The 27,152-nt window shown below is 44.1% G+C and overlaps 2 protein-coding genes across 2 annotated transcripts in view; one reads left to right on the top strand and one right to left on the bottom strand.

Annotated features, from left to right (window-relative positions):
• Window positions 1-10,388: 10,388 nt before the first annotated feature.
• Window positions 10,389-12,435, bottom strand: LOC130277469 (uncharacterized). The gene is made up of 3 exons (XM_056528142.1): window positions 12,270-12,435; window positions 11,397-11,550; window positions 10,389-11,270 (listed from the first exon to the last, which is right to left on the bottom strand). The coding sequence occupies exons 1-3, from the start codon at window positions 12,433-12,435 to the stop codon at window positions 10,430-10,432; spliced, it is 1,161 nt and encodes a 386-aa protein (XP_056384117.1). The 3' UTR covers window positions 10,389-10,429.
• Window positions 12,436-14,506: 2,071 nt separating this feature from the next.
• CDH16 (cadherin 16) overlaps window positions 14,507-27,152 on the top strand; it is a 212,665-nt gene continuing 200,019 nt past the window's right edge. The window contains exon 1 of the mRNA XM_056525592.1: window positions 14,507-14,532. The gene's annotated coding sequence lies outside the window, so the exon portion shown is untranslated. The remainder of the gene's footprint in view (window positions 14,533-27,152) is intronic.

The raw sequence follows: 27,152 nt of genomic DNA, 5'->3' as shown, positions 1-27,152 counted from the left end.
GAGCCGCGCGCGCCAGCACATGACAGCAGGGGACCGGAACGGGTAAGTGACCTGGGATGCGATTCGCGAGCGGGCGCGTCCCGCTGTGCGAATCGCATCCCCGACGGCCATGACAGTGCAGCGCTCCCGGTCAGCGGGACCGACCGGGGCGCTGCGGAGAGAGAGACGCCGTAAGCGCTCCGGGGAGGAGCGGGGACCCGGAGCGCTAGACGTAATACCAACACATACTGTACACTCTGAATATAAATCTGCCACATACTGGACCCCTGAATATAATACCGCCACACACTATACCCTCTGAATATAATACTACCACCCACTGCGCCCTCTGAATATAATACTACCACAAACTGCGCCCTCTGAATATAATGTTGCCATACAGTGCACCCTCTGAATATAATACCACAACCGCAGTAACACCCCTCAACATCCGTTAGCTGATGCTATTACCACGGGAGGGGGGTATTGGTGGTGTTGCTAGTGGATGATGGGGGTGCTACTACTGGGGGAGTGTTTCTGGAGGATGATGAGGTTGCTACTGGCCATCCCCCCTGGCAATATCACCCCCATCATCCATCGGCAGGATCATCCTCCTGGCAGCGGCACCGCCATCATCCACCATCAGGATCTGCTGATGGAGGTGCTACTGCTGGGGGGGGGGGGGGTGTGTTGCTGGTGGGGGATGAGAGTGCTACTGCTAGGGGGGGCGCATTAGGTAGGCAGCAGTTCCCCCACTTTAGGTAGGCAGCAGTTCCCCCACATTAGGTAGGTAGCAGTTACCCCACATTAGGTAGCAATTTCCCCACATTAGGTAGCACAGATTCCCCACATTAGGTAGCATATTTTCCCCACATTAGGCAGGGCATAGATTCCCCACATTTGGTACCAGTTCCCCCACATTAGGTAGCATAGATTGCCCACATTCGGTAGCACAGATTCCCCACATTAGGTAGCATAGACTCCCCACATTTGATAGCACAGATTCCCCACATTAGGTAGCATAGACCCCCCACATTAGGTAGCATAGACTCCGCACATTTGGTAGTAGTTTCCCCACATTAGGCCGCAGGTTCCCCACAATGGGTCAAAGTCTACCCACATTAGATCGCTGGTTCAAACCCCCCCCCCCCCTACAAAAAAAAACACATACAACACAGAGAGACACACACACACACACACACACACAGTCAGAGAGACACACACTCACAGACAGACACACACAGAGTCACACAGTCACACACACACACACAGAGTCACACAAACACACACACAAAGTCACACAGTCACACACACACAGAGTCACACAAACACACACACAGAGTAACACACACACAGAGTCACACACACACACACACACAGAGTCTCACACACACAGTCACATACACACAGAGTCACACACACAAACACACACACACAGGGGTGTGCTGACGGACGGGCGCACAGCGGCGATGAAGGCCGGGCGGGGGGCTGCTGGGAGAGGAGGGGGCTGACGGGCAGGCGCACAGCGGCGATGAATGCCGGAGGGGGGGTCTGCGGACGGACGGGAGGCTGGTCGGGCACAGATGGGGGGTGTCGTGTAGCTGGGGAGGGGGGGGTGGGTGCTGCGGAGCTTCTTGATGTCACCCCATTAGGTTGGTGTCACCCGGTGCGGGCCGCACCCCCTGCACCCAGGTTAAGGAGAGCTATGGGCCTGTAGCTAGAGCAATCGTGTGGGTCTTTGTCAAGCTTAGAGATCAAAGTAATCAGTGAATGTAGTATGGACCGCGTGTAGTAAGGATCCCCCCCCCCCCCCCCACCCCCATGAAGGAATTAAAAAGGGAAACAAGTCTAGGCAGAAGGATAGAAGACAAAGTCTTGTAGTATAAGTAGGTGAAACCGTCTGGACCAGGGGAGCGCCCCGCGGGTAGAGTCCTAAGGACTCAGACTCCGATAAAGTCGGTAGACTGCATCGGGACAGACAGGAGTCTAACACTGCAGCTCGCTCATCCGGGGCAGATGGAAGTTGGGAAGGGAGGGAATAAAGCTTGGAGTAATAGTCAAAAAAGAATAGGGAAATCTTATCAGGATGGTGATGAAGTACCCCCAAGGAGTAACTCAGGGCAGATGGAGACTGTGCGGCCGCACGGTCCTGCAAGCATCTAGCCAGCATTGTGTGAGCTTTATTGCCTTTTATTTATAAAAGCGTTGCTTGACATAGAATAGGTTACTCTGCCGCGGGGATCCGATCATCTAGCATGACAGCCGGAGGTCCCCTTACCTAGCTCCGGACGTCTCCCGGGGTCTTCTGCTCTGGTCTGCGATCGAGCAGACCAGAGCAGATCACCGATAATACCGAGCAGTGCTGTGTCCTATGCATAGCACTGCACATTATTAGCAATCAAAGGATTGCTATAGATAGTCCCCTATGGGGACATAAAAAGTGTAAAAAAAAAGTTGAAAAATGTAAAAAAAAAAGTAAAAAAAAGGGAAAAATCCCCTCCCCCAATGAAAAAGAAAATTGTCAGTTTTTTCCATTTAACCCCCAAAGTGTAATTTTTTTTTTAATAAACATATTTGGTATCGCCGTGTGCGTAAATGTCCGTACTATCAAAATAGAATGTTAATGATCCCGTACGGTGAATGGCGTAAACGTAAAAAATTTAAAAAGTCCAAAAATGCTGCTTTTTTGTCACATTTTATTCAAAAAATGTTTTATTTAAAATGATCTAAAAGTTTTATATATACAAATGTGGTATTTTAAAAAAGTACAGATGACGCCGCAAAAAAATGAGCCCTCATACCGCCCTATATACCTAAAAATGAAAAGGTTATAGGTGGTCAAAATAGTGCGATTTTAGATTACTGATTTTGTACAAAAAGTTTTTGATTTTTTTTAAGCGGTACAAAAATATAAAAGTATCTAGCCATGGGTATCATTTTAATCGTATTGACACACAGAATAAAGAACACATGTCATTTTTACCGTAAAAAGTACAGTGTGAAATCACAAACCTCCAAAATGTGCAAAATTTTGGTTTTCATTTAAGTTTCCTCCCTAAAAAATGTTTTTTTGGGTTCGCCGTACATTTTAGGGTAAAACGAGAGGTTTCATTACAAAGTACAATTGGTCACGCAAAAAACAAGCCCTTATATGGGTCTATAGATGGAAATATAAAAGAGTTCTGGATTTTAGAAGGCGAGGAGGAAAAAACAAAAACGCAAAAATAAAATTGGCCTGGTCCCTAAGTTGAAAATGGGCTTGGTCATTAAGGGGTTAAACATAAGAGTCAATGGGAACTGTACAGAACCGTATGTGTATACGGTTCCATCCGGTTTTCACCATACATTTTTTGACTTTGCAGTTTTTTTCTTGGAATTTCAATCAAACAAGTGAAACTTTATTCAAAATGGACTGAAAAGTTAAAAACGTATCCGTTTTTTTCTTAAAAAACGGATGTAACCGGACATCATTTTTTAAACCGTATATGGGTTGAAATTTTTACACAAGTTTCGATACAGTTTAGTCAGGTTTTGTGGAATCTGTTTTTCCTCAAAAAAATTATATGGGAACTATATTGCAAAAATGTGGTGTGAATGCACCCTTAGGGTGGGTTCACACCACGATTTTCTATACCATTTTTGGATACGGTTTAAAAAAATAAAAAAAACGTATGCAACTGTACAGAAAACCGTGGCCATAGACTTTCCATTCAAAACTGTATGCACCATATTGCATACGGTTGTCTCCGTTTTTCACACCACACAGTTTATTACTTTTTTTTTTCTGGACAGAAAACCATGGCCTACCACGGTTTTTGGTCCAGGTGAAAAACCGTATTGACCCGTATATATATATATTTTTTTAACATGGGAGTCAATGGGAACCATACAGAACTGTATGTGTGTACGGTTCCATCCAGTTTTTACCATACGGTTTTTGACTCTGCACAGTTTTTTTTCTTGGAATTTCAATCAAACAAGTGAAACTTTATTCATAATGGAGTGAAAAGTTCAAAACGTATGTGTTTTTTTTCTTAAAAAACGGATGCAACCAGACATCACTTTTCAAACCGCATACGGTTTTCCACCGTATACAGATAAAACTTTGTACACATGTTTTGATACAGTTTAGTCAGGTTTTGAGGAATCCGTTTTTTTTTAACAAAAACCTGAAAAAAAAAACGTGTTGTGAACTCACCCTTACTTGAAGTTTTCTCCTGATGCCACATATATATGTTTTTAATTTGGATGGTGTTAGTAAAATGACCTTTTAGCGGTACGTGGACCCTTGTTTTTTTGGTGTAGATCTATCATGTAGTAGGAAGCCCCTATACTGCCTAATATAGCATTAGCTTCCCTATACTGCTCCCATATATTTTTTATGGGGACAGTATGGGTTAATCTGTGGTGGTCATGAAAGAGTGGGGGAGGCCCAGGGCAATTTTTTGCATCAGTCCCTGTGGTTTTCAGCCACGCCCATGCCTGCTTCTGTATTTCCACTGGCGCTGCTCACTGATTTAAAGTGAGCAGCAGTGGCTGCCGGCTCTGAAGAGTGATGCCCCCCCCCCATCAATCTGCGGTGTGGGAAGACATCACTAGTTAGTGCAGCGCAGAGGTGCTCGCAAATACGCAGAGCCCCTGCACCTGAGCCTGCTGGCCAGCTTAGTGTCGGTAAGGTGGCAGGGTGGGATCAGAGGTAGAAAAAGTGGTGGTGGTGGTGGTGGTGGTGGGGGGGATAAAGGGGCAGGGGGGATCAGAGGGTGGAAATAAAGTGGCACGGGGGGATCAGACAGGGCGGGCAAATAATATAGCACAGGGGGTTGATCAAAGCAGGGGGAGATAAAAGTGCATGGGGGGGTAGCAGCCCGATTTGTAATGCTGAAACTGGTATCTTGTTCTACATCATAGGACACACAATGTTATATGTGCAATTGGTGGTAATGTGAGGGTGTCCAGGGGGCCCAGGCCTGAGCTGTGTAAGGGGCCCCAAAATTTCTGATGGCAGCCCTGACCGGAAGACAGTTGAAAGGTGCAACTGAGCAGGGGAGGGAGAGGAGGCCACAGTGGAGTGGCGATCCATAGTAGGGGAAAAAAAACAGATTAAATTCTCCCCCTAGTAACCAGGCAGAGGTGGGAACCGGTGAACATGAGCAATGACCCGCTACAGAAAAGGGACCTGGGAGGAGTTAGAGGCATAGAGATTGCAAAGAAGTAGCTGCTTACCCCCCAAAGAACCCTCGACTATAATAAAGCAACATAAAGCATCAGCATAATGGGAGGTAACTAGGAGAGAACAGGTGTGAGAGATGAGGATAGACACCCCAGCAACCTTCCGAGGAGCAAAAGCCATAAAAACCTGGGGATACAGGTGATGAAGAAATTGAAAGGAGCCTGAATGGTCAAAGTGCGTCTCCTGAAGGTAAACTATTTCGGCCCGCTGCGTAACCAGTTCCCACTGTAGAAGGCGCCGTTTTAAAGGGGGGGGGGGGGGTTAAGACCCTTGACACTCAAGGAGATGCACTTCGCCATGAGGAGTCAGGAGGTACAGGTAAATCATGGGTAGCAAAATACTCACGTGGACCATCAAAGAAGCTGTCCAAGATAGTGAAGAGCACCACCAGCCCAAAGCAACCAAGCCATGTCCACGCACACCTGAAGCCCCTAGGAAAAAAAGCTGAGAAAGAAGGAAAGAAACAGAGAACAAAGAACTGGAGACCGGACAGAAAACTGACGGACATAGACATAAAGGACACCACAAATGGACGACATATAAAGAAACAAACCAATGACCGAACGGTCAGAACAGAGGCCAAAGAACAGGGAGAAAGCAATGATATCAAACACCCTGTCCAGGACACTATCATTGCTATAGCCTCAGTGGGGGAAACCAAGTAATGCACTGGAAAGAAACTACCAGAAACAGGGCAGTCTTGCCCCCACCCCTCCCCCAGTGACCAAGTAAATAGGAAGTTAGCCAGTATAACATTAACAAGGTATTAATGCAAACATTCAATGGAGAAGCAATCAAACACCGCCAACAATCAATCAGTTGTGGGATAGGTAAGTCCAGGGCAGAACAGAAGGCCGGAAGGTCAGAATAAGCTCGCAGAACAGCAGAGCGTCCATCTTTGTGAGCTTGTAGTACAAACGGGAAAGACCACCTGTACGGGATTTGGTGAGAGCGAAGGACCACCAGAAGAGGCTGAAGCATCCGTTGCTTCCGTAGGGTCACCCATGACAAGTCCTGATATAGCTGCACAGGAGCACCATCAAAGTCAAACTGTCTCATGGACCAGGCTTTAGCAATGATCACCTCTTTCACCTGAAAGTCCCTAAGACAGCGTCAATGAGAAGGTTTGGGGCGGAGGGCCTGGGGTGTACATTCCAATTTATTCCAGTGGGACGGAGGATCGCCCAGAATCATGTTCAATATAGCTTCCAGCATAACGGGAAGGTCCTCCGATTGGGTAGCTTTGGGAAGATCATGTACCTGAATGTTGTTTCGCTTATCCAGATCCTCCACATGATCATGAAGGTTGCTGAGAAAATCCGACTGGGAAGCAATGTTGGATTGGAGGCGTGCAATGTAGGTCCTAGTATTGTCATGCTCTTCTTCAAGCCCTTCCACCCTGTCGGACACACGCTGGAGATCCTGATGGAGTGAGGAAATTTCAGCCCTACATGTGTCTTTGTCTTCAGAGATGAGGGAGCGAAAGTCCTCTTTAGTAGGGATTTGTGAAAGGAGCTTACCCAAATCAGGAGGAAAAGGAAAGAAGGCAGGCAGACCTGAGCAGTCCATCAAGGGTCAGAGGCAATATCCCACAGAGGTAAGGCTGCAGGAGGCTGGGTGGTTGTTGGAGATGAGCGTGCAACATCAGAGTCCCCCTGCGGGGAGGAGCAGGGGCCCCCACGGAATTTCTGGAAGAGGGGTGGAGAGGAGTCTCAGGGCAAACCCCACAGGGAGAGAGGACTGGGGAATCTGAGGGTGCTGCCCAAATCCCAATCTCTGCTGCAGGTAACAGGGGAGCATCCAGAGCTTCAATGGGGAAGGCAGGGGTTAATTCAGGAGTTAATGCAGGCTCCCTGGTATCCTCAGGAGCATTTTCTGCAGAGGTAGGGACCTCTCCCTTTACCAGGTCCACCCAAGATGGTGGGGTGCAGCCCAGGAAGGATGTGGGCAGAGGATTAGCAGCTGCTTGAGGAGGGGGATAAGTTGGATGGGAGACTTCTTCACTAAGAGCCCCTATAGTCCCACTCACCGGTGATCCCCGTAAGCCAACAGGGGAGTCCTGAGCGCCGTCCAGGGACTAAGTGGCTGTAAGGCCAGCTGGGAAGAAGGGTGCAGCAGCAGAAGGCGGCCTCACAGGAAGTGCTGCTGGAGCCGGATGACCCTGTGGCAGAGGTACAAAAGAGCCAGGTGGTATTCCCGGCGCTTGCACTGCTTGCGATAGCGCAGCACTCACTGACCAAGAGCGGAGTCTCCTCACAGCAATGTCGGAAGCCAACGGGAGGACTGAGGCCGGAGAGGGAGCAGCCCGCAGGTAGTGGGCGGTCGATCCCGGGGAAGAAGCAGCTCTTGGGTAGGCAGGTGGTTTCGGACGGCGGCGTGTGTTCCTCCCCATGAAGGAGCAGCAGGTCACTGCTAATTATAGCTTACAGTAGCCTCGGGGAGTAGGAGCCGACGAGCTATGCGGCCATCTCCTTTGGCGCCAAGCCACGCCCCCCCCTTAAGGCTAAGTCTCCACTTGGTTTTTTGTACTGCGTTTTTAGGGATTAAAAAAACGCCTGAAAAATCGCCAGTGCAAGTGACGTCATCATGCGTTTTTTTTTTGCGTTTTTTCTGGCGTTTTTTTTTTTTTGTGGAAATAGCATTTTTTTTGAACGTGGCAGTTTTTCCTGCTTTTATTTCCTGTCTATTTCGTGCACAGCTAAAAGGGATTAATATTAATGGAAGGTATCTGCTCCCTCCTGATGTCATTTCCTTTGTAGAGTTCTACTTAAATCCGCCCCGGCGGATGCATTTTTAGTCTTTTAGTGGTTTAGAAGTCATTGTTGATTCAGAATGTCTGATCCCCCTGGAAGATTGGACCCCAATGATGCTGCAAATTGTTTGCTGTTGCTTTTGGCACGCAGAATCCAGTTGATGCGTCGGGTTTGTGTATTTCTTTTAGATTTTTTTTGTGAAATGTTTTTAACCTGTCAATTTTGATTTTTTAGTTGTCTTTTTTTTTTTTTTGGGTTAGCCTATATCTCGTAGGAGACACAGATACTGGGTCCATCCTCTCCAATGGCGTATGTGTTCTGAAGGCACTTTGTACGTTTGGTATCGGACTTTGAGAAGGTATTTCCCTTTTTGTGATCATCTTAACCTATGTTTATTTTAAGTGTTTTTTAAATTGCAATATATATCCAAATATATATATATATATATATCTATATATAGATAGGCCAGGATCGGGCCTTGGACGCTGGGCACCCGTGGTAGTATTACTGGATGTGCTGCATTTTTTTCATTTTATATATTATATATATATATATATATATATATATATATATATATATATATATATATATACACCTTTATTTTTTTTAGGTACCCTGCTAAATTTTTTTAATTTTACCAGAATGTCCATTTCTGCTTTTGACAATTTGCTCAGCATCTTGAGGCCATCGTTGACTCTTCAGGAGACCTACATGAGTAAGCCAATTCCACCTGTGTTTAGGCTCCTGATCACATTAAGGTATGTATTCTAACCCTTTGCATGGTGTTTGCTTAAATGTTTTCTCCACTGTTAAAAATATTTCACAAATCAACTGTTGCCCGAAAGTTAACCATATTTCTACCTAACTTGGATGTTAAACTCATAATGCAGCCAGTAATTGGCATCTGTTGTAGTCTCCCCCGGAATTTGTATAGTTGTTAACATTCATAATCTATTGCTCGTTACTGACCCCTCTGTGTGTGTCTGGAACTCTTTGTTGCAGGAACGTTTGGTTATGTTTTATTATTTCTTGCTATCTACATTTTGCCACACAGACACAGGGGGCAGCACAGAGCATTGTGGTCTGAGTGTACTAAAATAACAAACTTCCTGTGGAGTAGACATAATGTGATATAATTGCTATTCATAATGTATCCCAATTTTACCAATTTTCGGGCACAAGTAGTTTGTGTATTTTTGGAACAATGGAGTAAAACTTTAATGTTACATCTTTATATGAGACTATTTAGGTTAACATTTCTTTTCTCTTTCAGATTCCTGGCAACTGGAGAAGCTTTTTCGTCTCTGCAGTACCATTTTTTTGTGGGCAAAAGTACAATAGCCTATATAGTAAAGGAGACATGTACTGTGATTTGGGAGAAGTTGGGCCCATTAGTGATGCCTGCACCTACTGTTGAAACATGGCTCCAAGTAGCTGCTGGTTTTAAACAAGTAGCGAATTTTCCCAACTGTCTAGGTGCAGTGGATGGTAAACATATCCGCGTCCAGAAGCCGCCACATTCAGGGTCTTTATATTTTCATTATAAAAAATATTTTTCAAATTATTCTGATGGCTTTGGCCGACATAAACTATAAATTTGTGGCGGTGGATGTAGGTGGATATTGGAGCTCATCAGACTCAAGGGTGTTGCAGGCCTCAAAGATTGGCCGTCAACTTCTTTTGAACCAGATTTCTTTGCCCTCTCCCAGACCTCTTCCTGGAACCTCGGATCCAGCTCCTTTTGTAATGGTGTCTGATGAGGCTTTTCGGCTCTCCACCAACCTCTTGAGACCATTTCCAAAACGAGTCTTAGATTCCAGGAAGAGGATCTTTAATTACCGTCTAAGCCGAGCCCGAAAGTGTGTAGAATGTGCTTTTGGCATGATGTCAAACAAGTGGAGAGTTCTTCACACTGTAATCTGCTTAAATGTAGAGACCGTTGATCAAGTGGTGAAAGCATGCTGTGTTCTTCATAACTATGTCCGAGACCATGATGGTTTGGAGATAGATTTTGAAGAAAATCTTGCATCCTTTCCTACCTCGATCAGCTGGAAAACATCTAGGCCATATTTAAGTGGTTTATGTGTGCGAGATCGTTTTGCAGATTATTTTTTGTCTCCTGAAGGTTCGGAGCCCTGGCAACAGACGTGTCTTTCTGGGAGTTAATCTTAATTTTTTTTTTTTTTTTGGGTTAGTATGAAGCAATACTAATCTTTTTTTTTATTTTATTTTTTATAGGGATTACCAGGAGAAAAAAAAAAAAAGAAACACTGGACACAGGACTTTGTTGAAATATTTTTGTTCAAATAAAATTAACACCATACTGGTCAAGAAATAGCCAAATAAGGGCCAAAATTAAGCTAAACAGACCCTCAGGGTCTTAAATAAACCAAGAAAAACATAACATAAAGTGTGTTTACCATTCTACACAACATAACAATGTGAACATTGCAATAAATTTTAATAATTAGTCCTGTGTGGACCGAAGGGAAGCGGTGAAGTCGGAGTAAACTTCACTATGTTGCTGGTGAGGAGGTGGAACTGGAATGTTTGGTTGCTGGTATTGTGGTGGAGGATGGCTCTGAGGATATGACCCATACATCTGAGTTTCATTCCTAATACCATACTGTGAAGCATCTGATGAATAATAAAACGGAGGTCTTGTAGGGGGTAACATAGTGTGCTTCACGTGATGCGACAATGTTTGCGTACCACAGTCCCTGCGAGCAGGTTCTTCACCTCTCATGTTTTGAGCTGATGGAGTGCACTTGGTCATCATGTGAAGCAGTAAGTTTGGTGCAGAAGGGGGATGGTATGGTGGCACAAAATACTCGGTACAGCCTAGTATAAAGGTCATGCATCGTGTTCTAGTAGTTGAATCCATTACCAGCAATCTCTCTGCTAGCGCCCTACCAAATGCGTCACTATCATCCTCTGTCCGCTGACGGTGTACCAGAGATATGATTTCATTATTTAACTCCTGATCAGGATGGAGTCTGCGACGCATTCTTGCGCGTTGGTATGGCCTTCTTGTTGCAGGTAAAGTAACATGCACAATAGGGGATGTTGCCCTGGGAACTTGGCTTTCACTGTGCCCTGCAACCTCACCGTCTTCCCCTACATCTGTTGAATCCAACAACACTGGTAGTGGCATGGGCTCATTTGCTTCCAAAATGAGGGATGGTTCTTGTTCCTCAGGAGTTAAGAGGCCCTCATTGGTAGTGGTTTGTGTGCCCTGTTCATCATGGGTTTCTTGTGTGTCTGGCAAACCCTCTTCCTCGGACACAAAATCCATGTTGCTCTCTGTTCTACAATGTAAAATAAAAAGGATTAGCGATTATTTTAATTTTTCAGAACACTGATACACTTCTTTTTTTGGTTATTATTATTTTTTTCTTTCATGGATGATTAACCTTGTGTTGACAGTTACTTACTGTCTGAGCTCTCTGGACGGGGCGAGAAACATCAGCTGCTGGAAATATTTGTAATTAGCGGCCGTTGGTGCTCCACTCCCACTAGCTACACGCTTGTTATATTCCTTAAGGAATCGATCACGCAGGGACCGCCATCTTTTAGTGACAGTTTCCTCTACAAAGATAAAAATACAAACACTTGGACACGTTTGTGCAATATTTATTCAATTATCTATTGCATATCAAGTGAGGAAAACAAAATACAAGGCTCTGGATTTTATAATGACTAATAAGGTCTACTTCAGATTTGGAATGCTATGGTCTGTATTTTTTTTGTACTTATAAAAAAATTTGAAAAACAAACTTGCATTTTTGTCATCATTACACACATGGCAGGACCATCATAAGGTACATCATCCTGGGACAGTGTTGGTTAATGGGGCCACAACAAACTGTATTCACATTACTCACACTCAAGACACCAGATATGTTACTACCTTTTAACATTGTATAAAGTAGGAACAATGTCATATGCAATGTTCAACTTTTTTCTGTCCTATTTTTGGGATCCAATGTGTAAAAATCACAAACCAAATTAGATTTTTGTTACATCATTAATTTCTAGACGTATTGCGATTAGCAGATTTCAGGATCACATTCACTATTCAAAATAGTGTCTGAAATATTAGAATTTACTAAAATAATATGTGTAGGTGTAGAACATAACTAATGGACTGATGTCAGACACAATCAGATTGTTTAATTCATTATGTAGAGACAATATTCTCCCCCCCCCCAAAAAAAAAAAAAAACTAGCTAAATGGTTGCTATGGGCAACTTTTAACAATGTTGGAATAAATATGATGTTAAAATATTAAAGTATAGAACACAAACCGATTGCCCCTTGCTCCCTGGAAGTTTTGCTGTCCCATGTGGAAAAAAGACCCTTGAATATCTCGGTCCATGCCTCCTCCTTCAAAAAACGATCCTTGTGTGACTCAGGGGACTTGTCCCATAAAATGGAATGTGCTTCCACCCATAATTTGTGTAAGTAATCCATTTTAAAATTTATGAAACAACGCAAGAATTATGAGAAGTAAAACACACATTAGCAACATTGCTTTGGTAATGAGCACACACAAATATACCTAACTGTAATGTTCACACAGTCTCAAAATAAGACCAACGCACATAACATTATAAAAGAAAGAATATTGTCATGTGTGTACTTTACAAACCAAGAAGAAAAACACATTGGGATGAGCCTTTGTAGCTTTGCTTTTAGTAAAAGTTACCACAAAGCACTGGGTAAATCAATATACATTAAGGTAACTATTTGCTACGTAAAAATTTTCTACAATATATAAGGAACCACTTTACCTTACCCACCACACACACACAAACACAAACCAAAAAAAAAAAAAACGACATAATAACACACACTTAATATATGGTACTAATGGTCTTAAAAAACAAACACACATACAGAAATAAGTATACTTACAAGCTGAATAAGCTTGTCTACATTAAATGAGATGCGGGGTGGCATTTTGCTCATAAATATACACACAACCAACAATGTCCAGCCTCTGAATAAAACTTTTGGCTGACTAAAGAGAAAATGGCTGCTGTTCCTCTTCCTGGGAACAGCACCTTTTTTTTCTCTGGTTAAAAAACGCCAATAAAAACGCCAAATGCAAAACTAACATGGCGTTTTTCTTGGCATTTTCTCACTCCCATAGACTTCTATTGGAGCAAAACGCCACGATTTTGACAAAAAACGCCGGTTTGAGGGAACTACAGCGTTTTTTTCAAAACGCCAAAGAGCGGGAAAAAACGCAGAAAAAGTGCAAAAACGCCAAAAGGATAAAAAAAAACGCCAAAGTGAAAAAACGCAAAGTAGAATTCGAAATTTGTGATTTCTCATTGACTTAAAGCTAACATCTGGCCGCATCGTTTTTTGACCAAAAAAACGCCATGCGGCAGAATTGGCATTTTTCTTTGCGTTTTGCAAAAAAAAAAAAAAAAAACAAGTGGAGGCTTAGCCTAACAACTGTTTTTTAAAAGTGTTAAGAGGTAGGGATGTGGCTAAGGCTACATTCACACCATGTGTTTGCAATACAGTTCCCGTATGAGGTTTTTGATGAAAAATGGATTCCCCTAAACTGTATCGAAATGAGTGTACAAATATTAATCCGTATACGGTTGAAATCCGTATACGTTTTGAAAAATGATGTCCGGTTGTATCTGTTTAAAAAAAAAGTATATAAGTTTTTAACTTTTTCTTTCATTCTGTGTGCACTGCGCTTGTGCAAACTCAAAAACCGTGTTGCGCAAACCTGATGGAACCGTACGCACATACAGTTCTCTACAGTTCTCATTGACTCCCATGTTAAAGGAACCATATACGGTTTCAATACGGTTTTTCACCCAGACAAAACACCGTGGTAGGCTACGGCTTTGGGTACAGGTAAAATCCGGACAAAACCGTACAAGACGCAAAAATGACACAGCTGGATGCATCGTTTGGTATACGGTTTTCAATGGAGAGTTAATGCAGATAGTTTTCATTACAGTTCCGTACGGTTTTTAAACTGAAAACGTATACGGGAACTGTATTGCAAAAACGTGGTGTGAATGCAGTCTAACAGGAGTTGCAAAATTCACTTACTTTTGCCGCAGTTTACTGGCGTATATGGATGGCTAATAGTCCAAGTGTGTTGTGACACCTCTGACAAAATGCTAATTCATCGATCCTGTGGACACCTCCATCAATGATAAACTGATGATGGCTGAGAAGAAAAGTGATGGGGTCAGTGAACATGCATGCAATTCCCTGACATGCTAAGACTTTTTACTCCTGCTGCTGACAGGTAACTCCTTTATATTAACTCTATTCCCCCTGATAGAACTATTTTTTTGGCTATAAGACACATCCTTATAGAAGCAGGAGATACCCTGAAAATATATAATATATAAAACATCTTGCTATCTTGATCCAGCATAGTGAAATGGCAGCTCCAGGCTTCAGGTGTCCAGTACTCAGTCTTGCATGTGATTGGTGAGTTTCTAATTATAGAGTCAATTATTAACTTGTGAGCGGTTTTATTATATCAAGCCACTAATTTGGATTTTTGTCCTTCACGCGTCAGGTCAGGTAAGGAACTTTTCCATTTGTTTTTGTAATTTTTTTTTTATAAATAAAAGCTTATCTTTCCAGAAATATTTAGATTTATGTTGATGTAATTACAGATATATTTTAGGAGAGACACAGCGTTGTGTAGAACAGTTATGTTATCAGTGCACTGTAGGTTATAGTCACTAAACATAGCAACACTGATAGTTTTTTGGGTTTGAGGGAAAAGTTGCATTATACTTTTAATTATCCTGCTATACATTGCATTAACAGTACAAATTTGTTTTCTCATAAATCTGCACCCTACACTCTATGGCCTTGCTACCAAATGATCTTGGGGCAATAGAGATTAGCAAAGCTAGATAACATTAACCATTTGTGATTCTGTTCTGTGAGAAAAACGGCCACTGAACCCCTCTGTAAGCACCTTCACCCCTCTTTACATTAATATAAACACACATATATCATGGATGTGTACTTTGTATATAATGTTCCTACATTGTACATATTTCTAAATGAATATTGTTGCTTATAAATGCTTATTAGGTGTTCCACCTCAGCTCAGAACTCTTAAAGGGGTATTCTGGCATTTGTATGTATTAAAATTGTGCAAGGGCCAAAAAAAAACATAGTTACTTATTCTTGGTCCCCTAATGCTCCCCAAAAGCTCTCCTTTGGCCTTGTCCAGTCCTCTAATCTTCTGTCTTCTTGTTGCTTCTAAGACAAGTGCTTGGTGCAGGACCTGCCTGCTTAGACAATCATTGGCCAATACAGTACACCACTGTGGCTTTGCAGACAGGTCCTTCTCCAAGTGGTCTTCAAGGAATTAAGCACTGGATGACAGCTGACTGGTCTTGTGACCTCACTGCAGAAAACAGTGCACAGGTTTGGCTAGAACCCTCTTGTAACAAGCTCAAAATATCCATCTTTTCCATCTGAGTATATAGTGGTGTTTGAGACCTCTTCAATACACACTTTTGAGCCCTACAAAAAGTCTGTATACATTCAAAAATGAGCCAAGTTTAGTCCTTACTGGATAAAACTAGGTCCATTGAATTCAAAGTATATGGCAGGGGTACACTGCGGCATATCATTCAGCCAGTATTCTATCATATTTGCTAAACATAGGCTATTAATCTGATGTGAATGTTGCCTTAATTTTAAGCACACCACTCCCCCATAAAGTTTCACCATACGAGGCTCACCCTCCACAGCCCCAGTTGGCTATCTGCAGCTAACTTCTCCCAGGTTGACAATACACTTAGCTTTTGCCACTTTTTCGGCCGACCACACACACCACTCTGAACCACCCTCCTCTATTGTCAGATGTTCCTAGTTCCAGAATATTAGCGGTCATATTGCTAGCTCACTGCCTGCTCAGCAATTACCAGGCTCTGCATGGCAAATCAGCTGAACTACTTCCTCTGCAGATACTCCTTACACAATGGGTGGCCCATTTCCCCACCTTTATACAAGCCCACATCTTATTCTAGCCTCCTGATTCGGCATCATCCAGCCCCTCTGCCTCTCCTGCAGAAGGACATGCTTGCTATCCTGATGTACAGGCCTCAGGCCTACTCATTCTATACACAGGCCACAGCCCTCTCCCCTGGCCCATCTCATTGGTGCTAGAGGACTCTTGCAGGTTCCAGAAGACAACATGGCTGCGCCATCTGGCATTGTGGCCCACTGTCCAATGGTCCTTAAATTAACAAAAGTTATGTACTGTGATATATTAATACACAAGTGCAAAGTTAGAATAAGCAAATTGGATGAGCAATCTATTGGATGCCATATTGACATATCGGTGTCCATATATACTATTTTTAAAATAATACAGCTCGTTCCATTTACATACTGTATTTGGAAAAATAAAGACCCTGTAACAAATTGTATCTGGGTGGGCAGATTTAGATATGGGCTTTTGGTATCTAGATGCAAATAAAAATATTTCCATTCACAGATGGCAAGTAGATATATTAAAGTACCAACGTTTACCTTAAATAAGAATGTGCAGACCCTTTATTATAAATATGCCTGTTGGTCCTATCATAGTGACATTTATACTGCAGCCTTGCCGAATTTCTGGCACACACTGTAGAACTATGATAGATCGGAGTAAGCTCTGTAATAAGGAACCACCTTGGCTTATTCCACCAGAGGACAAGAGAGCTGGCAACATCCAGTTCAATCTTGAAATATATGAAATGCATTAAATGTAGAGAAAGCTGCACAGCTCCAAATACAACAATGCTGCATTCACCAACATCAAGGTAGTCTAGCAAACGTTCCTGTAACAAAATTAATGAAAAAAATATATATTTTACCTCACTTCTGGATGCCAGCATCTCAGCTCATTTAAAAACAGGAGAAATTCCTTTTACCAGCCTGAGAAGATAGAAAGATAGAAAATATGACAGCTCCCCTTGGGCCATTTCCATTCTTCCCCACAAAAAACTCACACGCCTTTTGCTAAATTAAAATTCATGGTTTTTAAGCCTTGCTATTAGTTATTAGGACGATCAATTTTGCCCTTGGATGCCACCCAGAACTATTGGTTTAGAGTTCCAAAGTTTAAACAACTGAACCTCATAAGTCTAGGTAGCCACATATGAAATCATCAATATGAGAGGGAGCAGCAATGGTGCAAAGACTGGATGCAACCAGCACAAATAAATATACAGTTGGCTCCAGATATGGCTGTTTCCACCACAGTTTTGAACAGATTACACTCAAATGATGCTTTGGGAGTGGCCTATGTTTATGCACATTTTGTACCACAGTACATATGATGTAAACAATGCAAAATTTCAACAAAAGCCCTATAGCATGTCCATTTTTTTGTTTTTAAGGGCACCATGCAAGTAAAATAGTCTGTTTTACTCCTAATTTGGGCAATATTAACTAATTGTGCCTGATTTGAAAAGCAGTGTGTGCAGCATTTGAAAATGATCAATGTTTCATAATTGCAATGTTCATAATTTCCCTATACAATAGATCTAAAAGCAATCACTATTTGACTAAAGTATAGACTTTAAATGGTACCTGTGATTAGTAATAAAAATGTAATATAGATTAGCCTACTTGAATTACCTTTCGAATATACTTCTTAGTAAAAAAATTTAACTTTATTAATTTACCCCTAAAAGTTTGGCCACCAGGTTTCCTTCTTCTGGTCCTACAGGCAGTCCTGCTTGAAGTTTGTCTCCTGCAGCAGCCTGGCAGAGACAAAAGTCAGGAAATGCAGGTGTGACCTTAGCTCAGCACACTTGAGCGCTCATGGCGTTTTCCTCTCTGCAGCGCCCCGGTCAGACCCGCTGACCGGGAGCGCTGCACTGACACTGCCAGCTGGGATGCGATTCGCATAGCGGGATGCGCCCGCTCGCGAATCGCATCCCAAGCTACTCATCTGTCCCGGTCCCCGGCTGTCACGTCCTGGCGCGTGCGGCTCCGCTCTCTAGGGTGCGCGCGCGCCAGCTCTCTAAGATTTAAAGGGCCAGTGCACCACTGATTGGTGCCTGGCCCAATCACTGTAATTAGCTTCCACCTGCTCCTTGCTCATATAACCTCACTTCCCCTTCCCAGCATTGCCAGATCTTGTTGCCCTTGTGCCTAGAGAAAGCGTTTCCTGTGTTTGCCATACCAGTGTTTCCCGACCTTCTGCTATCACCATTGACTACGAACCTTGCCGCCTGCCCTGACCTTCTGCTACGTCTGACCTCGCCTCTGTCTAGTCCTTCTGTCCCACGCCTTCTCAGCAGACAGTGAGGTTGAGCCGTTGCCGGTGGATACGACCTGGTTGCTACCGCTGCAGCAAGACCATCCCGCTTTGCGGCGGGCTCTGGTGAATACCAGTAGCAACCTAGAACCGGTCCACCGGTACGGTCCACGCCAATCCCTCGCTGAAACAGAGGATCCACATCCAGCCTGCCGAATCCTAACAACAGTGTATAGAGTGTATAGAGCTGAATATTTCAGCACACTTTGCCTTTGAGCTGAGCTAGTCTGTGAAGTCCTGATGCCTTCAGTGCAAAGTGCTGAATTTTGTGCTAGATATTGTGCTAAATATCTTAGCTCCCTTTGCAAGCTGCTGGGCAGAGCTGACACACAATAGAGTTCAGTGCAAAGAGCTGAGGGGTGAGTGTGCAGCCCATCACACACTGTACTGCTCTGGGCTGTGTATAGTAGAGTGAGGAAGTTCTCCATAGCAGGGCTTCAGATGATGTCATACCTGCTGGGGAACACCTTTCTTAGTCTGTGGAGCGAACTAAAACTGAGCAGAAGATACAGAACAATATGTAGGTAGAAAACTATAAAACAATAAGAATAAAGGCAGGTGGCAGTTTATCATGATGGAGGGAATGAACTGGAAGGAGGACTAGCTTTCAGATTCTCTTAAAGACCTAAAAAAATACCAGAAAAGGAACAAAAATGAAATAAGTGTAACAATCTTCAATGATTAAGCCATCTGACCTCGGCCTCAGGGTACGTTCACACGCGTGGATTTTCGCAGCGTATTTAGTTGCGGATCCGCTGGTGAAGGCCCGCTCTATGCTGTCTTTACATGTGCCTGCTGGTAGCGGCAATACGCCGCTACCAGCAGACACCCTGCAGCGATGTGTGTGGCGTACTCGCACATCGCGGCCACTCTCCCTGCTCTGAGCTAGGCAGAAAGCTCCCGCGATGTGCGAGTATACTGCGACTCGCACATCGCAGTGTGTCTGCTGGTAGCGGCGTATTGCCGCTCCGAGTAGGCACATATAAAGCCAGCATAGAGCGGGCCTTCACCAGTGGATTTACAGCGTAAAAACCGCTGTAAATCCGCGTGTGTGAACGTACCCTTATTGAGTATGCTTTTTACTTGCTGAGGACAAAACTGGAGTCTGAAACTAGTATAGTAAAAACTAACAGTAAAGGCCTGGATTTAGTGATGCTTGTGTTCTAGGCCGCACTGGCCATAATCTGAACCCAAAACTAAATAACTAATATCTATCTATCTATATAAAACTTAAAGGGGTATTCCAGGAAAAAAAAATTTTTTTATATGTCAACTGGCTCCAGAAAGTTAAACAGATTTGTAAATTACTTCTATTAAAAAATCTTAATCTTTCCAATAATTATCAGCTGCTGAAGTTGAGTTGTTCTTTTCTGTCTGGCAACAGTGCTCTCTGCTGACATCTCTGCTTGTCTCGGGAACTGCACAGAGTTGAAGAGGTTTGCTATGGGGATTTGCTTCTACTCTGGACAGTTCCCGAGACAGGTGTCATCAGAGAGCACTTAGACAGAAAAGAACAACTCAACTTCAGCAGCGCATAAATACTGAAAGGATTAAGATTTTTTTAATAGAAGTAATGTACAAATCTGTTTAACTTTCTGGAGCCAGTTGATATATATATAAAAAAAAGTTTTTTTTTTCTGGATAAACCCTTTAATGTGTGGTGTCCAAGGACCAAAGACTGTCCGGTGGGCTGTGGATCTCCTCAGGCATGCCTGCAGTACAGGTGTTGGGCCCACTGAGAGACTGTCTGCTCTATTTCAAATGTTCAAGCACTTTATCATACGTTTTATTATGTTTCTAATGTGCACTGTAAAATATGTTATTTATGTATGTGTGTAAATTCCAGCATAACTTCCAAATGTCTATAGATATTTTAACAAAACTTCGTATACATGTTACCTATATGTCAACTACAAACATAGGCTAGACATTTTAGAGGGGTATTCCAGCCATAGACATTTTCATTCAGCACCCGGCATTCTTTGCTGAGCTGCTGCTCCAGTCCTGGCAACCTCTGTGTTTCAGGGACTGGAGACATGACGTCACAGTAAGAACAAATCAAAAAGACCTTCTCAAAAATATTGTGGATCAAAAACTGAAACCTGTTTAAAGCAGGTCCTTAAATAATGGAAACATTATGATTTAAAGAAATGTTAAGACAAAAGAAGATATGATTAGACGTTCATGTGGACAGCAGCACCCCAGTTCCTCTAAGAGGAAGCAACACCACAGCCCTCAAGCCTGTGTGCACTCAGGAATACAGCCAACACACGAGTTAGGTAAACCTGGCTAAAGAATTGTTACAGCCATTCAATGTGATGAGGAAGTCACATGCATAGTACCAAAAGGTTGCAGTGCACTTAATTCAAACAATTCCTATATAATTTACCAAAAAACAGGAAAAATGAATGGTATCTTTAATGTCAAGCTATCACTGATTGAAGACCAGACACAAGAGGGTGCAAGAACATTCTGTGGAAGTGGGTCAGCAGAATAGTACCAGAACAACACTTCACAACTGAAGTTATGCGAGCTGACAGGCCGGGTAGTCGGGCACTGCCTGAGGGCCTAGGTTGATGGGGGCCCACCCATGGCAGGAAGTATACAAGCTGGATATATACAGACCTACAGCCTGCATGCTCCCCGATCTTCCAACAGCAAGTATATGCAGGATTATAGCAAGAAGTGACATGTGGCCTGGGGGATAATAGAACAGAAGGAGGGGGCATCCTCTTATCTTCAGGGCCGGTTTTAGGCTTAGCGTGGCCCTAGGAAAAATCAAAAGTGGGGCCCCAAAAGTCATAATAATAGTGCATAGTAATAGTGCACTAACCAGATTTGCACATTTTTGTTCACTTCAAATACTATAAAAAATATCTCAAAAGCAATTGAAAAGTCCCATTAAAACAAAAATGGTACCGATAAAAACTACAAATCAAAGCGCAAATGACCCTCATACATCACCATATACAGAAAAATAAAAGAGTTATAGGGATCAGAATAGTACAATTTTACATTTTTGTATAGTTCCCCCACATTAGGTTGGCAGTATAGTTCCCCCCACATTAAGTTGGCAGTACAGTTCCCCCCACATTAGTTGTGCAGTATAGTTCCCCCCACATTAGGTTGGCAGTACAGTTCCCCCCACATTAGGTTGGCAGTACAGTTCCCCCCACATTAGATGCAGTACAGTTCCCCCCACATTAGGAGTGCAATACAGTTCCCCCACATTAGGTGTGCAGTACAGTTCCTCCCACATTAGGTGCAGTACAGTTCCCCTCACATTAGGTGCAGTACAGTTCCCCCCATATTAGGTGCAGTACAGTTCCCCCCACATTAGGTGTGCAATACAGTTCCCCCCACATTAGGTGTGCAGTACAGTTCCCCCCACATTAGTTGCAGTACAGTTCCCCCCACAATAGGTGCAGTACAGATCCCCCACATTAGGTGCAGTACAGTTCCCTCCACATTAGGTGCAGTACAGTTCCCCCCACATTAGGTGCAGTACAGTTCCCCCCACATTAGGTGCAGTACAGTTCCCCCCACATTAGGTGCAGTACAGTTCCCCCCACATTAGGTGCAGTACAGTTCCCCCCACATTAGGTGCAGTACAGTTCCCCCACATTAGGTGCAGTACAGTTCCCCCCACATTAGGTGCAGTACAGTTCCCCCCACATTAGGTGCAGTACAGTTCCCCCCACATTAGGTGCAGTACAGTTCCCCCACATTAGGTGCAGTACAGTTGCCCCACATTAGGTGCAGTATAGCTCCCCACATTAGGTGCAGTACAGTTGCCCCACATTAGGTGCAGTATAGTTGCCCCACATTAGGTGCAGTATAGTTGCCCCACATTAGGTGCAGTATAGTTCCCCCACTTTAGGTGCAGTATAGTTCCCCCACATTAGGTGTAGTTTAGTTCCCAACATTAGGTGCAGTATAGTTCCCCCACATTAGGTGCAGTATAGTTCCCCACATTAGGTTGGCAGTATAGTTCCCCACATTAGGTGCAGTATAGTTCCCTCACATTAGGTGCAGTATAGTTCCCTCACATTAGGTGGAGTATAATTCCCCCACATTAGGTGCAGTATAGTTCCCCATATTAGGTGCAGTATAGTTCCCCCACATTAGGTGCAGTATAGATCCCCACATTTGGTGCAGTATAGTTCCCCAAATTAGGTGCAGTATAGTTCCCCCAAATTAGGTGCAGTATAGTTCCCCCACATTAGGTGCAGTTTAGTTCCCCCACATTAGGTGCAGTTTAGTTCCCCCCACATTAGGTGCAGTTTAGTTCCCCCACATTAGGTGCAGTATAGTTCCCCACATTAGGTGCAGTTTAGTTCCCCCACATTAGGTGCAGTTTAGTTCCCCCACATTAGGTGCAGTATAGTTCCCTCACATTAGGTGCAGTATAGCTCCCCACATTAGGTGCAGTATAGTTCCCCCACATTAGGTGCAGTATAGTTACCCCACATTAGGTGCAGTATAATTTCCCCACATTAGGTGCAGTGCAGTTCCCCCACAGACATACAGCCTTCAGCCATATACAGTGTATGGCTGGAGGCTGTATGTCTGTGTACTGCCTCACTTCAGTGTTTCGACCACCGGTCCTCCGGTCTGGGGTCATGATATACTGCTATGGCCTATGGACCATAGCAGTAGGTCCCTGGACTGGAGGACCGGTGGTCGGAGCACCAAAGAGGACGTGCTGCCAGCTGGTGACTTACCATTCCGGCAGGCGCGCGTCCTCCTCACAGCTCCGCTCCTCTCCTTCATTGCTATGGGCGCACACACGGGACGTCAGTGACGTCCCTACGTGCGCTAACTCCCGGCGGCCCCTGCGATTTTAAAGTTAACGTAGAAAGGTAACAGGGACATGCTTGTGTCCCGAAAATATTTTTCGGGACACAGGGATGCCCAGAATGTGACGGGGGCCCCCTGTGGGCTGCTCAGTGGCGGCCGCGGATCCCCCCCGGGATTGATTAGGTCGGCTGGGGGCCCCCTGGGCAATTGCCTGGTTTGCCCCGCCCTAACGCCGGCCCTGCTTATCTTACTAGAGTGCAGGATCTTCTCCCCTTCACAATCTGTGTGGAAGAATGCTTAAGGACCTGAATGACATGACCCACAGGTCCTTAAAGGCGTACTCTGGTGGAAAAGATTTTTTTTTTTTTATTAACTGGTGCCAGAAAGTTAAACAGATTTGTAAATTAAAAAACATAACAACGTAGTCTCAAGGTGATACCAGGTGCTCAACCCCAAGTGCAATTGTGCACTCATACAATGGTGCAGAGGACCTGCACCTATGGACAAGAGTGGGGTTTCAATCCTGTGGTAACTATACAATGACATTAGCTAATCCTCAAAACTGATGTAAAAATGAGACATTAGCCAGTATATCCTTATATGAAGGACATACCTGAGCCCGCACACCCCGCCAAGGTTTCTCATGTGATGCGGGACCTAACCACTAACCTTTTTCCTGGCCAGATACATAAAACCAGGAACCAGATATACAGCAGCCTAAGGTCCAACTTGCAGACTGCTTCCCAGTCGCCTCCAGTGTGTACTAGGCACACATACAATGGGAGGGGGAGACAGGTTACAAGCCCCACCCTTGCTGGTCTATATATAGCAGGCCTCACAGGTGAAACCCCCAACGCTACCCAATAAGATAAAAGGGCGCATTGGTATAAGCCTTAAAAGACGCTTGCCGGCTTATATTTGCATGGACATGGCTATAGCAGGAAACTCAACCCCAAGTGCAATTGTGCACCTTCGCTGGGGTGGAGGCCCTGCACTTGTCAACCGTTGCTAAGGGCGATATCCCCAGCAAAAAATGCGTACAATGGAGGACGCCTGCAGACGGTCACAAGTACCACAATCACATCCTGACACCTGATAAACGTGTATGTGGATGTGTACAACATGACTAACTTTAAAAAAAAAACATAACAACGTAGTCTCAAGGTGATACCAGGTGCTCAACCCCAAGTGCAATTGTGCACTCATACAATGGGGCAGAGGACCTGCACCTATGGACAAGAGTGGGGTTTCAATCCTGTGGTGACTATACAATGACATTAGCTAATCCTCAAAACTGATGTAAAAATGAGACATTAGCCAGTATATCCTTATATGAAGGACATACCTGAGCCCGCATACCACGCCAAGGTTTCTCATGTGATGCGGGACCTAACCACTAACCTTTTTCCTGGCCAGATACATAAAACCAGGAACCAGATATACAGCAGCCTAAGGTCCAACTTGCAGACTGCTTCCCAGTCGCCTCCAGTGTGTACTAGGCACACATACAATGGGAGGGGGAGACAGGTTACAAGCCCCACCCTTGCTGGTCTATATATAGCAGGCCTCACAGGTGAAACCCCCAACGCTACCCAATAAGATAAAAGATTTGTAAATTACTTCTATTAAAAAATCTTAATCCTTCCAGTATTTATCAGCTTCTGTATAATACAGAGAAAGTTCTTTCCTTTTTTAATTTATTTTCTCTCTGACCACAGTGCTATCTGCTGACATCTCTGTTCATGTCAGGAACTGTCCAGACAAGGAGAGGTTTGCTATGGGAACTGTTCCTTCTCTGGACAGTTCCTGACATGGACAGAGGTGTCAGCAGAGAGCACTGTGGACAGACAGAAAATAAATTAAAAAATAAATTAACTTCCTCTGTAGTATACAGCAGCTTATAAGTACTGGAAGGATTAATATTTTTAAATAGAAGTAATTTACAAATCTGTTTAACTTTATGCCATCAGTTGATAAAAAAAAGAAAAATGTTTTCCACTGGATTACCCCTTTAACCCCTTAAGGACCCAGGGCATATGGGTACGTCCTGGCTCCTTAGTACTTAAGGACCCAGCACGTACCTGTACCAGGATGACTCCTGATATCTATCAGCAGGCACCCTGTGCAAACCCCTGCTGTGTCCTGCCCCTGCTGCTGTATCCTGCCGCCTGGACCGCTGCCACTGTTGCCACCGCGCCTGCTCCCAGGACTGCAGCCGCCTCTCCTGAGGGGACCCCTGTCGGACCAGGGAGAGGTAAGAGACCCCGCTGGCCCCAATCGCCACCCCAATCACTGCCCAGCAGGTCAGTGATCAATCTCAGAGGCCATCGCATGTCGATGTCAGCATCGACATACGATGCTTTTATATGTCGGGGCCATCGCATTAACTGCTATCCGACAGCGCAAAATGCTTAAGCTGCTGTCGGATAGCAGTTTAAGCATCCACTTCGGGATCCTCCGGCATCTTCCGCATCTTCTCCAGGGTCCGGGCCTCGCTTTCCGGCGCAGCAGCGTAATAATGTCACCAGAAAGTGAGGCCCGGACCCTGCAGAAGATGCGGAAGAAGCCGGAGGAGCGGGACAGCATCCGGAGCCCCTGGGACAGCATCGGGAGCGGTGAGGATGCGGTCTGGAGCGGCGTGGACAGGTGAGTATAACTTCCTATACTTTACATTGCACGGATCCCTCAACATACGATGGATTCGACAAACGATGGGTCATTTGGAAGGAATTACCATCGTATGTTGAGGGACCACTGTATTGGAGGAAGCTTTCCTCTCTAGTGCCTGAAGCCTGGCTGGGTTGACTCCACCTTTCACATTAGTGTACCTCTAAGGGTGCGTTCACACGGAGTAAATGAAGAGTAATTCACGCTGAAAAATTTAAGGGCGGAAAAAATTTTAAAAAATTTGCGCAAAATTCACGGGAAATTCGCACCCAATCTGCGCGCAATTTGCGCGGAATTGCACGCGGAATTGCGCGTGGACATGGGGGAGAAAGAAGTGAAGGGTTTTTCAGCCATTTCTGCAATGCCCGCAAATTGCCAGCGAATTGCGCGCGAAAACAATGTCGGGCGGAATTTTTTTTACCATTGACTTCAATTGATTTCTGCTAGCGGATTCTGCTTGAAGAAAAAACAAGTTCTTTCTTCAAGCGGAACGGAATTCAGCGTCGGAATTCTGCTAGCAGAATTTCCGCAGTGTGAACAGGCCAGCAGAAATAACATTAAAGTCAAGGGGCAGAGGAGATGTGCATTAATTTGGAGCGGAGAATTCAAGAAGCATTACTCGAGTAAATTCCTCTTGAATTACTCTGTGTGAACGCACCCTAAGAGGCAGTGCCAGCATTCTGGATGTCAAATATCGGAGCAATGATTCTATTCCAAGAGGAACATGGTGGCCACATTCCTGTCACTGTTAGATCTCAGCATGTACAGGCTTTCTAAGAGTGACAGTTTGATGGAAGCAACCACAGTACTATTACCCTTATCAGACTGTACTGGGGGAAAGACAAATTATATGGTATGTGGGAGTGTCTATAAAGGGTGGGCACTAGTGATGAGTGGCAGGGGCCATATTTGAATTCGCGATATTTTGCGAATATATGGACAAATATTCGTCCTATGTTCGCGAAATTCGCATATTCGCTATCTTCGTTCCCTTTTTTCCCATGCAAAATTTCGTAATGAAATTCTCATAGGGCGCATGCGCGATTATATCTTTCACCTAAAAGAAGGGAGGGATCAGTCTCCTCTGGAAGTGCCGATATTCGTGAATATTCGCACATACGAAATATTCGCGCTCCACACCGACTCACGCAGTAAATAATATTGGAGCCTTCTTTGGACCACAAGCTGGAAGCAGGGAAGGATAATCACTTTTTTTTTTTACACAGTACACACCATTGTTGTGATGTGTACTGTGAAAAAAAAACAAAAAAAAGAATATTCAACATTACGAATATACATTGCTATATTCTAAATATTTGCAAAATCGAGAAGTGCTGATATTCGCGGTAAAAATTTTCATTTCAAATATTCGAGCTCAACACTAGTGGGCACATGG

The sequence above is a fragment of the Hyla sarda genome, chromosome 6 (genome assembly GCF_029499605.1).
Source record: "Hyla sarda isolate aHylSar1 chromosome 6, aHylSar1.hap1, whole genome shotgun sequence".
Taxonomy (NCBI): Eukaryota; Metazoa; Chordata; class Amphibia; order Anura; family Hylidae; genus Hyla; species Hyla sarda.
The sequence above is the reverse complement of the archived record's forward strand: the minus strand, read 5'-3'. Positions and strand labels throughout refer to the sequence as shown.